The sequence below is a fragment of the Lutjanus erythropterus genome, chromosome 5 (assembly GCF_056507025.1).
Source record: "Lutjanus erythropterus isolate fLutEry1 chromosome 5, fLutEry1.hap2, whole genome shotgun sequence".
NCBI classification, from domain to species: Eukaryota; Metazoa; Chordata; class Actinopteri; order Lutjaniformes; family Lutjanidae; genus Lutjanus; species Lutjanus erythropterus.
Window position 1 is genome coordinate 10,885,344 of NC_139321.1, and position 15,330 is coordinate 10,900,673.

The 15,330-nt window shown below is 38.9% G+C and overlaps 1 protein-coding gene across 2 annotated transcripts; it reads left to right on the forward strand.

Moving 5' to 3' along the window:
- Positions 1-180: 180 nt before the first annotated feature.
- Positions 181-13,949, forward strand: aup1 (AUP1 lipid droplet regulating VLDL assembly factor). Of its 2 annotated transcripts, XM_084718778.1 has the most exons (12): positions 181-672; positions 4,132-4,269; positions 4,846-4,996; positions 6,780-6,967; positions 7,756-7,828; positions 8,389-8,462; positions 8,863-8,929; positions 9,706-9,808; positions 9,919-10,056; positions 10,253-10,392; positions 10,637-10,725; positions 13,573-13,949. In XM_084718778.1, exons 1-12 carry the CDS (start codon positions 632-634, stop codon positions 13,616-13,618), a joined length of 1,248 nt encoding a protein of 415 aa, XP_084574904.1. In that variant the 5' UTR covers positions 181-631; the 3' UTR covers positions 13,619-13,949. The 2 variants fall into 2 exon arrangements, with proteins under 2 accessions (XP_084574904.1, XP_084574903.1); XM_084718777.1 differs by lacking the exon at positions 4,132-4,269.
- Positions 13,950-15,330: the final 1,381 nt, after the last annotated feature.

Sequence of the window (15,330 nt, forward strand, 5' to 3'; positions counted from 1 at the left end):
AATACAAATCATATTAAATAAGATTATTTTAGGCCAGCACACAAAAAACATCACCACTCACAATCACCGTGTAATAAGTGAAGTGTTAGTATCACATACAGCCACCAGAGGGAGACAAAGATCATAACTTTTCAACACGTTTCACGTAAGGGTACTTTTATTTTGAAAGTAAGCCACAAAGACGCTTTTTGCTAGACGGATACGGGTTACATGAAAGCCTGAGAATAATTTACACATTAGCAAGAGTTTCAAATATACAATTTGCGCATTTTAGGGCCATATTTATCGCAACTTTTAGATCAGGTAGCCAAGTTTTATGGAGACTGCACTTTTTATTGTGGAGGATTCTGTCCGGAAGTGTTATTGTTGTTGCTCAGGCGCTAGCGCTGCTAGCACCGCGGGCAGGAACAGCTATTGACGACAGCTAAGCTAACATTTTAAACTTGCTGCAATAGGCTGTCAGACAAGGTTTTACTCCTATATCGCCAGCACATCGGGGAAATAATAACATTAGCTCTCATTTTACCCCTCAAACGACAAAATTGCTGTCGTGAACGTTATGACTAATTTATTTTTAGGGATCAGGTTGTATTCTTAGCATTAGCCTCAGAGCAAAGTCTGACTGGCGGACATGGAGACTCGGGGGATTGAAGACATGTTTGACTTTCGCAGGTAAGTCAGCTAACTGCAGCTACTGTTAACCTTCAGCTAACGCTAATTAGCCACCATTGCAGTAATGTTATGGTCTTATACCGTGTGTTCAAAACAGTGTTAGAGCGTAATGTTATGCTGTGACATATATCGGTGGCTAGCTAAGTACCCTACTGTAGGTTACCAAATGAAGGGGTATCAAATCTTTTATAAAACATGTAGCTAGCTAGCTAACCTAGCTGTGTGGTGGTGACGTTAACGTAAATGTTTTCTTGCTTACGTTTATTATGCAACGTCGTGCAATGCTAATTTATCAGTGCATACATCGCGCTGTCATCGGCTGCAACGTTAATGTCAGATGCTTCAAATAGCATAACCAGCTATCTTAACCTTATATGGTTGTTGAACTTGACATCGGATAATTGCAACATGCTGCTCTGATAGCTGAGAGTGAAGTTTCTGAAAGACTCCAGTACCCTTAGATCCTTTGTACCTCTGTGTACGTGGAGTGAATAACTTTGCCACAGACGTCACTTCAGATTTGAGGTTGCGAAAGTTGTACCTCGATCATGTTCTCTCAGCTGTCACATCTTCCACATGTACACACCTGAGACATCTGGCCTGCAGGTGTACAGATTATGGTGTCGGATTTTAGGACAGAATAGGATCTTAGTATCGGGTTCCCCCCGATTTTCTGCCACTAACGTAAAGACACGTGTAATAGCGCGTCGAAAATGAAACCTGTGGTCTGCGGTTAAATGCAACACTGAAATGACATTAAACCAGGCTGCCTAATAGAAGAGACAGCTGATGTTTCTTTTTCAATAGTTAATTATCATACTTGAGAGAAATATCTAAATTCACAATAAGACTCCAAACTCTATTTTACTTGTTTGTCAGTGGGTTTGGAACAGATTTTTAACAGTCCTGCTGTTTTTTTTAGCTGAGTTAACTGTAAGTGAGGAGTTTGGCAATGCCAGACAGTGTTAATTGTAATACACAGTGACTGAATGTGGAGTCTTGGTAGTCCACAAATGGCTTGTGTTTGTTTGCTTCTGACTAAAGTTTGTACAATGCTCTAAGTCACTGTCAGTTTGATTCAAGTGGTCTGTTAAGATCTCACAGACAGTGACATCTCAAATCAAGTCAAATTTATTTATGTAACCCCGGATTTGCCTCACGGGGCTTTACAATTTGCTCACCATAAGACAGCCTCTGTTCCTCTGCCCCCCCAAAAACCCCTTAAAAGAGGGAAGATCTCTAGAAGAACAACAGAAATGGGATCCCTCTCCCAGGACCAACAAATGTGTAATAGATGTAATGTACACAGTAGATCAACAAAAAACAAAAGAAATGCAAATTTTGCAGACAGAAATACAGATTGTATAACATAAGGGAAGTGTATGGATCCAGGAGGACATTGAGCAGCTTTGGATGTCGCCAGATAGTAGAACCACACAACCTCCTCTCAACCATGGAGACCCAGTAGGTGGACAGGCCAGACAAACACATATGAAGCAAGCTCAGCAATTACACAATTGAAGAGAGAGACAAATGGGAGAGAGACATGATGGCATGCAATCTAGGGAGAGAGGAGAGGAGAGAAGAGGAGAGGCTGAATCTCCTGGGGGATAATGATCCAAATTCAAATGCCGAGGCACCAACAGCCAAAAGAGAGAGAGGTTCCCAGATGGCCGATGGTCTAGTAGAAAGGAGCCTGAGTGAAAAGAGGAAAAAACTAGAGAGAGAGAGAGAGAGCGAGAGAGAGAGATGCACACAGCTTGGTAATTTGTGGGAAATGGAAACACACATAAGTTATTGAAATCAGAAGTGAAGAGTTTGTTGATTTCTCAGGATACAGAATACACATAGGCCATAAGTTTTCAGACTGCGACTGACCTGCTATAAGGATAACAGGAGCACTATTTTAAAGTTGGGGTAAAAAGATGAAATTTCAGCTTTGGTGTAAAGGCCTCTACAGAGACTGTCAACTGGGAGATTGTTCTTGAGGAAGGGGACATGATAGGAAAAGACCATGCAGCCAGCTGCCTTTTTTTTTTAACTCTGGGGATCCAGAGGAGCCCTGTAGTCTGAGAGTGTAGAGCATGGCATGGACGATGAGGTATAATGAGAAGGGCGAGACCATTTACAATTTTAAATAAATTATTATCATAAGCACCTTAAAGTTTTATCTGACTAATTGAATTAGTAAAGTAAAAAATAGTGTAATAAAGCCACATTTTCTAGTTTTAGTTAAGAGTTTAGCTGCAGCACTCTGAACCATTTCATACCAGCATGTGGCAGAGTAGACAGCAAAACATTATGATAATAAAGTCTTAATGGAGCAAAGTCATGAATTAAGGTCTCTGCTTCAGCCATGGGCAGAAAACACCTAATTATAGCAATGTTACATAAGGGGAAAAGTCATTCTTGTTGCTTTCTTTTATGTGTTTATCAAAAGAGACAGTTGGATCAAACATAACACCAAGATTTTTGGCTGTTAAACTTTGTAGATTAAAGCGATGTTGAGAGTTACTGTTACTTGGTTAAATTGGTGTCTATGTTGAACAGGCCCACAGACCAGCATCTGTTTGTTCAGAATTTAGGAGCAGGAAATTATTTGACATCTAGGATTTCACAGTGGATAAACAGGCCTCTAAATGAATTATTTGAGCTTGATCATCAGTATATACAGCCTAGTATCATCAGTGTATTTGGAGACATTCAGATACCATTTTTCTCTTGCCAATACTGAATCTGATAACTGAATGTATTCACCAATACCAAGTACCGCTCTGATACCCATTACCCATTTATTTTTTAAAATATACATTATTACTTCCCACCACCGCGCCCCCCCCCCCCCCCCCCCCCCCCCCCCGGGGCAGGTAAAACCTTTGCAAAACATTAACAAATACATACTGGCAATGAGTGCCAGAGAACATGACCATTAGGCCATATCAGATGTTGATACTGGTATTGTTATCAGAACAACCCAAAGTGTAGCAGTTGAAGTTTATTCTGTAACTGCGTATAATTTTGCCAATAGGTGAAATATATAAAGAGAACAGGAGAATGCCAAGAACAGAGCCCTGAGGTAATCCACATGTCAGATCAGAAAATATTGATGTAATAATATTATATTTGTTCTTTTGGAAAGGTAAGAATTTAACCACACGAAGGCCAGGACAGAGATCCAAAATTGATTTTCAAGTCAGTAGGGGAGTATACCATAATTAGTTGTTTCTAAATTCACACTGAGATGCATTAGTAGAAGCTCAAAGGTGGAATTTGAATCAATAGTAAGCAAAATGTTATTTACCATCTTTAGTAAGAGCAGTTTCAGTGTGATGATAGACCTTTAAGCAGATCGAAAAGGTCTGAAAAGAAACTTATGTGGTTGGTTTGTTATGTTATTTTTTTTACTTTGATCTACTGCATTTAAATGTTGGTTGCAACTCTTGTTTTTTCTTTGTGCAGGTTTCCCAAAGATGCGGTTGTTCTCCTGCTGTTGCTGATTTACTTTCCAGTTGGCGTTTGTTTGACGTTAATACGGATTTTTATTGGTGTTCATGTGTTCTTGGTCAGCTGTGCACTTCCAGAAAGCTTTGTTCGAAGGCAAGTGTTTTAAAGTGTCACTGTTTCTATTTACACATTTTACTCTCAGCAGTAATAACAGTTGTGGTAGCAGTAGTAGTCACGTGTGCACCATTCATAATAATCAAAGTGTGCATTAATGTTAACTGAGGTGAAAGTATTAGTAGACATATAATAAAAACAGTGACTGTCAATGCTAACACACTATATAATGCATACTATGTATCACATTAAAAATAATTGCATGGCTGCCTCTCACAGCTTTAATAACTCCATTAAATTCAGCCACACCATTAAATACCATTAAGGTGAGTGGCTGCTCAATATATTTGGTAAGGTATGTGTCTCTTGGACAGTGACCTCTTGTAAATTCAACCTAGTTCACAGTAATTTCCATGTTTAAATTAAATAGATGACTGTAGTACTGAAGAACCTTAAAAAAAAGGAACTTTAATTAGATGATGCATGTAAATGATCTGGGTGTAAGAAAACCATACTGAGCTCATCCCTCAAACTACATGTTATTGAAAGTGGTCCATTGTGTGTTAATAAAATACTGCCCCTGGTTACACCTCCCTTATTTCTTTGTTCTCCTAGATTTATTGTAAGGATTATGTGCTCAGTCCTGGGGATGCATGTGAGACAGAAAAACCCTCGCTCCAGAGACAAAAACACCAAGCTGTACATGTGCAATCATGTGACAGAGTTCGACCACAACATAATCAACCTCCTGACACCCTGCAATACTGTGAGTGTTTGACTTTCAGAATCCTCGTTGCTAAATCATGTTATATTGTTTGTTTTAAACATCTTAACATCTCTCATTTGGAAAAAGGCTTCATGCGTCCTGTACCAGTTAGCACCATACACACATATATGAAGATGCTTGTTGTTGTGATACATCGGTCTAGCCACCATATTTTACTAGGCAAGACTGTCCTCTAAACAACGGGATAATGTTTACATTTCTCTACCGATTTCAGTAAGTCATGTTATATTCAAGGGTTCTCAAACTCAAATTGGCTTGGGGCCACTGATGGTATTGTCATCTCATAGGAAGGCCACTTCAACAGTTCTGAAAATGAACATTTTGATTCCATTAGTTATATTTTTCTCATACTTAATAAAAAATGCAAACAGCAGTTTCTAAGCATTTTTATATACATTAGTTAGCTGTGCATTGGACACTAACTCAGCAACTCTTCTGTCACTTTGAATTGGACATTAATACCCCTGATGACTTGATAACTTGCTATTTGACAGTATTTGCAAATAGAGAAATATTATTGAACATGCAGTCATTCAGAAATACATCCATAGCATTCACAATGCATATATTCCTTTTTATTCCATTAAAAGTATATTTTAAATTGGTATGAAACAACTAGAAAAAAAAGATAATAAAATAAAATAAATTTGCAGACTGCATTATATTCTATTTTTGACATCATGCCACAGGCCAGAGGATGGGGGAGCGGGGGCCAGAAGTGAAGTAGGACATTTTTTTTCGAACTTACACTTCAAAGTGAGAGGCAGGCCTCCCCAGGGGGCTCGAACGAGGTTCAGTGAACAGAAGTGAAAAAATTAGTCACGAAAAGAAGTCTAAATGTGTACGATTTGGTTAAGAGATAGTTCAGAGATAAAGTAGTTTTGTGGAATTTTACTTTTTCCCCTGCTCTCCCAGAATCAGAAACCAGTAAATGGTTTGGACAGACATTTTTAAAATATCTTTGATGTAGTCTGAAACAGCATTATTAAGCTATCTTGTCTCATTTTTGGGATCAAATTGATCTTATGCGCCTCCGGGAATGGAATGAAACTAAGCAAGTTAACTAAAAGGGTGAGGAGGCACATTTTGCCAAGCTTTGTCCAAGCTTGCCTGAGGCCCAGAGTCTCAGACTTTGAAAACCCCTAGCATAGATCATGAACACTTGACACATAAAAATGATTAATAGAAATTCGTCAAGAAATGTAAATGTTATAGTGTTGTTTATCAAGAAAGAATGCAGCTCACCCATTCACTTGTATTTGTTTATGGACCAGACTTGTCTGATTCTATAAGGCCAATGTGTTGTCTGTATACATGTCAGCTGTCAGTGCACACCAACCTACATGTATGCAGTGATGTAATTGTAGATATGCCACATATCTCTCAATAGTTTAATCATCTGTAGTTTTCATCATGCTTCTATTGGTGTTGATAACTTTTGCACTTACAGACTTTCTAGATCACCTAACCCTCATGTCAGTGTTACATTTGAAGCACTGTGGCTGCTCTCCTAGTGAAACTGCAAGGATGAAAGGATGTCATGTCCTGTGTGTAGACTTCAGGGGCTGCTGGTGACACATGCAGCATGCAGAGGAGACGATGTGTGCAGTGGTGCATGAAGCATATTAAAGTCTTACATGCTTAGTGTCTAGGCCATCTTTCTACCCCAGCTTTGACTTTTATTTTACCGGTGCAAGTTGTGGTATTTTATTGTTAAATGCAGTGTTAGGTGAGATTGGTGTGTCTCTGTCTGCTTGTTTAGCCCCAGTTAGAGGGCTCCACCGGCTTTGTGTGTTGGGCCAGAGGCTTCATGGAAATCCATTCAGCATCTACCCAGGAGGCAGTGGGAGAGACTCTCCAGAGATACTGCTCCACAGAAGGCACCCCACCTTTGCTCCTGTTTCCTGAAGAAGACACCACAAACGGCCGCGCCGGCCTGCTCAAGTTCAGGTTAGTGCTGGCATTTCTTTTGCAGGATCCAACTGCTCGGAATAACAACACATTTTTTGATTTGTCACTGAGGATAACACAAGTATTATATGTGAAATTAGTATTTGGGGAATTGGTTGATGTAGTGCCTGTAGAATGTATGAGCCACTGAGGAAATTGTGGGATGAGGAAATTCTGCTTCAGCTTTTTTCTGGTTTTGGATAGTCCTTCATATTTACCTACAATAATCAGTGATTTAATCAAGCCAGCCACAAATGATCATTTCTCTTTCATAACACTTTGAGATAGAGACGAATTACTTTGGCAGTTGTTTCCCCCTACTAATTTCCCTCTAGAGTTCTATGGGCAAATTAGTATACAGAAGGGAAAACAGCTGCAAAACTGATTCATTTCTATCATTAATTTGAGTATCTCAGAGCACTGCATGCTGTATCTTCAGCTGAAGTCTCCTGGAGAGTCACTGAAACCTAAAAATGCTGAGAGGATCAAGATCAAGAACATTGCAAAGCTTTTGTCTGCAGAGTTCTAAAATTCACTTCATATTACTTTTCATCTACTAACTAAAAGTGACTAAGTCAGACCAGAACTCCTTTGTATCATCCACAAAACACACCAGCTTACCAGCTGTTTTCTTTGTATTTCTCTGTGTTAACTGTACAACTTAATTGCTTTGTTCAGAATTCTATTTATTTAGAAAAAAAAAAAAGTCAGATTTTGCTTGTCCAACCTTTTTCATTCATAGCATACAGATTCACCAACTAACATACTAAATGTTTGTTTCCTCTCAGTTCTTGGCCTTTCGCACTGACTGACTCCATTCAGCCTGTGGCCTTACGGGTGACCAGACCACTGATTGCTTTGGTAAAGTCATTTGAACATACAGTATAAGACAACAAAAAAATAAGGGTGCAGGGATAAGATACAAAAATAAAATAGATAGCCGTACCAGAATATGATTATCACCATTCACTGTTTGAATTTGGTATCCTGTCTAGAATATGTGAGTGTTACAAAATCAGTATAATGTGGATGTTAATGGCACAATAACCATGTAACAGTTTGACTGCCTCTAACATGACACTGAAATGCAAAATGTTAACATATAGAGGAAGGAATGAAATCCATTTTACATAGTTTCCCAGCTATGGACATTCATTACAAAATTATTGAAATTTACCAGAAGCATCAGCAAGCTGATTAATGTGGGCTGCTTAAATCTAATCCAGCCATCTCAGTACCAAGAATAATTCTGTGTTCCTCCTCTGTGTGCAGCAATGGTTACAGTTGAAGTCTAGTTGCAGGATTGTTTGGGTCACCAGGACTCATCCATCCATATATCCTCTCTGTGACTGTCATTGTTGAATGTAGGGCACTGTAATACAACAGTATGATTGACTTGAATGTATTTTGTCTGTCCACAGAGCACACCAGAGTCAAGTTGGCTGATGGAGCTCTTGTGGACATTTTTTGTTCCGTGTACAGTGTATCATGTAAGGTACTAAATAATTTGTGTCATTATTTCTATTGCAACTTGCTTTTTAGAGTTGAATCCTGATCTTCTGCAGCTAAAATGATCAATAATAGTGTCAATAGTTTATCTTGCTTGTAATCCGAGGCAGTTTTGTCGAGATGTGAGTTATGTAAACTAGATTCGAGTGCAAGGAAACAACACTTTGGCTTTGGCACAAGCAACAACCCCAGACTCATCTTCTCTTGCCCGTAAAGTTGATTAATGAGCATTTCTTTGAAATGGTTTTAAAACTAAATGTCTTTCATAATGCTTTTCCCACCATTTTTTAAAATAGTCTCCTGTTGATTTTCAACATTTCTGTTGCCATAATTGTAGTCAGAATTATTTCTTATTTCGCTTTTATGTTTTTTTATTTTTATCCCAGTTGGCTCCCACCAGTATCCAGACAAGATGGCGAGTCCATGCAGGAGTTTGCCAACAAAGTCCAGGAGGTAAAACAAATGTTTATCAGCTGAGTGGATTCACAGAGGGTCAGATCTAACTGTAAAAACAAACGGAAGAAAGAGAACTGCACGATTATAGCCAAAACAATAATCATGGTTACCTTGATCAGTAATGAGGTTCTGATTATTTAACTCGATTATTAATTTATATTAGGGATAAAATATTTTTATTGGACTTTTATATTTAAATAAACAGAGCAGTGCTTTCACTTTAAGTTGTGCTACATTCCTGCTTATGTACCAATCTGCGCATCAAAATAAGACCTCGGCCTTCATACATTCATCAAACTGCACTTTGGTGTTTTGTCAGGTGGTTAAAGTTTAAGTTAGTTGTGTTGCTTTGCGGCGCAGACATACGTCTCATGCATTGATTGCATATGTTTTGCTCTTGCTTAACAACAGTTGCCCAAAACCTGAAATACTTCCAAACAGTTGATGATCATCCATTTCAGGAGTAGTTTAGGAAGTGCTTGTTTTAATGTGAGCCACGCCAAGATCATGATTGCGATTAATATTCAAATAATTGTTTAGCCCTAATAGCAATCTTGGGCCGTTTATCCACTTTCCTGGCCCCAGCACCTATACCCAGATCCCTTTTTAGTAAACTGGAAGGATCTCTCTATAGTCCTTTAAGAGCACAATAATTATTTGATTTATGATCCCCCCATATTTGGTCCATCAGTATCACTAATTGCATCCTCTGTTCTGCCGTGGTGCTGCAGCTATACGCTAAATGTGTTTCTTATTTGTGTCTTTAATTTCAGCTACTTGCTAGTGAACTTGGCCTCGTCTCCACCAAGATCACTAAAGCTGACAAAGCAGAGCACATCAAAAGAAAAAGACACACTGTACCACAAACAGCTACAAGTAAGTAAACAAACAAACACACAATCCAACTGAGTCTCTACATGAGAGGATTCAGCTGATTGTTTTTGAGATTTTGGTGGGATGTCAGCTGTTTCGTTTTCCTACCCCAGGTGTCAGACCTGCCTCTATTGGCCTTGGTTTCATGGTCCAAAGTTTGGGCACAGATGATCACAGGATTGCTAAAATGGCCCAACAGGTGAAGGACGTGCTGCCTCATGTCCCTCTGAATGTAATCGCAAAGGACTTAGGTAAGGCCCAATTGCAGTGCACCTTTACATTTTGACCCCATTGGAGTGTACTGTCAGTCTCACCTCCACCATTACCTACCATCTACTCTGTTCTTCCATTCTCTTTTCTGTTCATTCGGGTTGTAACACGTCCTTCAAAAACTCGAATAGGGTTTAAATTGCCGTGCACTTACAGTTGTCTCCTGGTTGTACACAGCAAAAACCAATTGTGTTGACACCACCATAACAAATCTGCTGGAGAACAAAGAGGAAACTCAAATGGAAGCGACCGGGACGTCGACATTTGGGCCTTCTAAGAGCAGCTCCTATTCCTCTGGTTCTGCTCCCACCATAAAGGTTTGATGACCCAACACACTGTGTCTGAGCTCTCATTTATAATCTATTTTAATCAGATATAAACATATGAAGTGAAAGAGGGAATTATAACTTGCATAGAAATAATGAAATATTGGAAATTTGAGATTGCTACTTGTATATTGTGTTACATTGATAGATTTTAATTTTCAAATGCAATCTATCTAGCTTATTGTTTGTTTGTTTTTTCTCTTAAATTTATTATCAGTTTTCTTCTCATCCACAGCCTGCTGCCAAATCCTTTGGGAAATCACCAGCTGACAGACATTTGTCTCTCCAAGAGAGAAAAGAAGCGCTGTATAATTTTGCGAGAAGGTGAGTTTTCCTTTCTTTTAGCAATGTCACATAATAAAGAGAATATTAGGAGCAGAATTTTAAAAAATCTTTCAGCCGAAAGGTCAACTATATTTTCTATTAGTCTTTCAACTATTGTTTCAGTCAGATATTTCTGGGCTCATTGAAAATGCTCTGTGTCTGTTCAGTTCATGTTAATAAGATACCTCAGAGAAAAGCCAAAGCTACTTCATTATGCACAACATCTTGCAGATGTGCAGAGGTGAACGGTTTTTGCAATATTCATTTGATTTGAGATTTACTTTGAATTAATTCCTAGGGTCACGTCTGTCGCTCAGTACTGATTCTACACAGTGTTAAAGCAGCGCCAGGCGAAAGTCTTATGTGAAAATACACCTGTCTTCACTAATTTAGACCCTAAAGATTTGTCCTGAAATCCAGACTGTCTGAAACAGCAGTGAAAGAGCAAGTCAATGAGAGAACAGTGGACTGACCAACGTGAGATCTCTTCAGCATTAAACAAAGGCCGGAGATATACATACTTTTAACTACATATTTGCATATGCATCATGGCTGCCTCGCGCCTGTTTGTGCAGGTCCTCAGAAATTAAAGCAGCAATATATAAAAATGCTAGTTTAAAGTGTTAAATTAACTAAAATTATCAACAGAATGTTAAATAATAACAGTTTTGATATCATGTCAAATAAGTCTATGGATTGTGTTGCAGAAATATCTACTAAAGTTAACATGCTAACAAGCTAGCTCCACCCCATTTTGTCCTGTAATACCACTTTGCACCTCAAGGGTATTTTCCAGCAGCATATCTCAGGCTTCCCTCTGTAGTTTCAGCTGTGACCTGTGTGAGTGGCGGGTTCACTACATTCCACAAGCTGCTTCAGCTTCTAATAAATAAATAAACTCGCAAAATATCAAAAAAGGTTATGTTCTTACATCTTTTTTCCTTACAACCGTGCTCCTTCTGAATTCAAGTTTCTTTTACTGAACTAAGGCCAAAGATTTTGTGCTAACAGTATAAACAACAACTACAACACTCCTGTGGTGCTTCAAGCTCCCAGTCCAAGCAGACTTCACTCTGCTAATAGGACTACTGACTTGCTAATGGCAGCTACAGTTAGCTACAGTTAGCAGGTAATCTGGTGACATGCAGCCCCCTATTTGTGTGGACAAGTGCACATACTGCACCTTTAACGCCGCGTGGGTGATCGAAAGGCAAGTATATCTCTGGCCTTAGTCAACCAGTAAAATGGATGTCATCTGACTGACTGTTGTGAGCTGTAACTCACCACAGTGGTGGGGATACTGCACACAAAACTTTGTGTCTTAAAAGCTTCTCTAATTAGTATTTTTATCGTAACACTGGGTCAAATAACAGTGTAATGTGAAAGGGGTTGATCGTAGTGATGAACCATCAGAGGGTCATCACCCGACTCTGCAAGTCTCCTCAATTTTATGGAGCGTTTTAGCATCTTTTACCTCATTGTTGTGGTTTTATGGTCCTTAACTTTACTGTTTGGGTTCACTCTCACAGCTCTTATCAGCATTGTTTCCAGTCTCAGTGGGAAGCTGTTTTCAGCCAGTAAACTCCACTGTATGCTGCCTTCTGAGCACAAAACAGCAGACAAACGTTGTTAGTGACTTGCTGGTGAACATGACGGAGGGTGTAAACTAACAGGAGAGTTAATTCTGGACTTGGATTTGTCTGGACATCTGAAACACAATTACAAATGCTAGTGTTGCTCGGTAGCTGCTAGATGTGAAAGAAGAAACTGTGAACAACTTTTATGACAACGTTGTTTACAGTTTGTGGCGTTACCCCCAGGCGGCCAAAACAACTACAGCTTAGAAAAACTCTCTACATGAAAAAATATGCCCCGGTGGGCCTCAGTGTAATGTTTTATTGATTTTCACTGTATTCATGTTAAAAACAAAACATGGCAGGTGAAATAAATATTTCTTGGACAAAGTATTACTCTCAGACAGTGGTTCTCAACCTGGGGTCGGGGCTCCCAAGATAATTTCTGGGGGTCGCCAGATGGTTGTGGAGACAAACAAAATAAAATAACATATTGTGGCAAGCAGCACGGAATCAGAGCCAAGAAGCAGCTCTCTCTCCCTTTAAAGAAAAAAAACAAAAACAAAATCCAGCTGGTCTCAAAAAAACGTAGCAGCCATCTCATCTAATAGTTAAAACCAGCACAGAAACGACAATAACCAACAAACCATGTTCTGAACAGACACAAACACTAACGAAAAGCAACATTCATATTTTGTAACATAAAATATCAAACATAAGAACACTAGGCATGATCAGAAGTGAGGCTGTATAATTGGCCTCAGAATAGATTGTGTGGAGAGTGTTTGTGAGAGTCAAAGGAGTGATCGTCATGTTCAAATTCTGAGGCAGGTGAGGGTGGGGGTTGCGATCACCTGCCTACCTGATTATTCTGTGACGTCGCAATTCGAAAAAGGTTTATGACCAGTGCTCCAGGACAAAAAGAATTTAAATGTACACTGTATAATATAGGTGAAAACCCCTTTTAAAATGTGGCACATGAGTTTCACAGTTGGAGAGTTTGACCGTAAGGCAATGTGTTTATTTTAATTTGGTCCAGAAAGGCATCGGCAGGATCACAGTGACTGTAATCACAATGAGCGCAGAAGCAGTTAGAAAAGTGCCCCATGCTCTGTTAACCATCTATACAAGGTGTGTGTGTGTGTGTGTGTGTGTGTGTGTTTGTGTGTGTGTGTGTGTGTGTGTGTGTGTGTGAGAGAGAGAGAGAGAGAGAGACAGATTATACTGTCTCTTATAAACACTGACTGTTGTATTTATGTGTTTCCTCATCTAGACGCTACATCGAAAAACACGGATTGGATCAAGAGGACAGTCACTGAACACACTTTGGGTCAAGCCATCATTGAAAACTTGTCAGAGAGAAGCATATTCAACTTGCATAGCTGTCTAATTTGAATGGTGATTTTATATTCTGTCAACAGGTTCTGTTGGAAAAACAGATTTTGTTAATTGCAAATAACAGAGACAAGTATTCAGACCATGTATACGTTGATGGAATGGTGATTTATGCATGTGTTTAATTCTTCATTCTGGCTGATACATAATTTTGATAACAATTTGTATTACGATCCACTGACTGTGAATCATCTATTTATTTTTATAATGTCCAGAGTCGTCGATGAAAATAAAGTTCAGCTTGACCTTCAGAAATGTGTCGCTGACTGTGTTTTGATTGAATGTTGACTGAAATATCCAAAGCTTGGCTGCTTTGGAACAAAAATTCAGTTTAAATGTTTCAAATGTCATTTATGCTTTTCCCCCTAAATGTAAGAAACCAAATCCTGCCATAAGAGGGAGCCAGAGAGTAAATCTGTGCTTGTGTCACTGAAGCTCAGTGGTCCCTCAAGAGTTCTTGAGAAAACTAGTCTGGAGTCTCTTTTGTCCTCTTCAGGACAGATTTGTTTATGGGGATACACAAAGCAATAAAACCAAAAGACTACAGAATGATGAGTAACAGTGATTCATGCACTGTGAGCAAATATGAAGGAGCACGTTAAAAGTCAGATTGGTCATATCCTGTTGAAATGGATCCAAAGCAATTGTCTTCATTTTTTTAAATTACAGAATGAATGGATATTACTGATATGCAGATCTACTGGTCCAGTCAGAAATCCGTGACAGTGCTTTTTGACAGCTTGCAAAGACAAAAAATAATACAAACTTTAAAGCGACTGGCCTACATCCATAGTAATGTGACAGCTCTCACACCCAGCTGGGCCGCCACTCAGTCTGTGGCAACTTTAATGTTTTCTGTGCTGCTAACATCATCCACATCTCAGCGGTTTGTGTGTCTTATTCTCAGACTTGGACACTTGAATCATCTCATCTGAGAGACAATTTGTAGTACAACACAGAACATATAGACACATCAAGCCTGGAGATTCTTTAAAAGGCACATCAGATAAACAAAAGCAAAAATAGTCTAAGATCATCTGTGGCAGCCATCATAAATATCATTACAGTCCAGGCAGGCATTAAAGTGCCTAACTGTATACCAACAATAGACCTTTTGTACAGCAGCCATTTTGACATGAATATTAGGATAAACCACTGGGGGACTCACCATGGTTACTGCATCTTGTTTAATTGACTTATTGCCATGGGAATAAATTATTTTTTTGTGCTCGGTTGGTTCTGTCCTTGGGGCATCTACTACCTCCAACTAGGGCTTGGAAATATATCAATATTATATCAATATCATGATAAAAGACAAGCAGTTGTCTTGGATTCTGGGTATCATGATATTGTATAAATGTTGTCTTTTCCTGGTTTTAAAGGCTGCATTACAGTAAAGTTATGTCATTTTCTGAACTTATCAGACTGTTCTAGCTGTTTTATTATTATTGTTGTTCCCCCCTTAGTCTTTACATCCATATTACTACATTATTGATAATTTTTAAAAAATCTTGTGCTCATATTTTATGAAAACGCCAATAGTAATCAATGCAATGTTGTCTATTGGCCTAAAAATATTGACATATTATTTATTAGCCATATATGGAGTCATTCCCAGTGTTAATGAATGCACGCA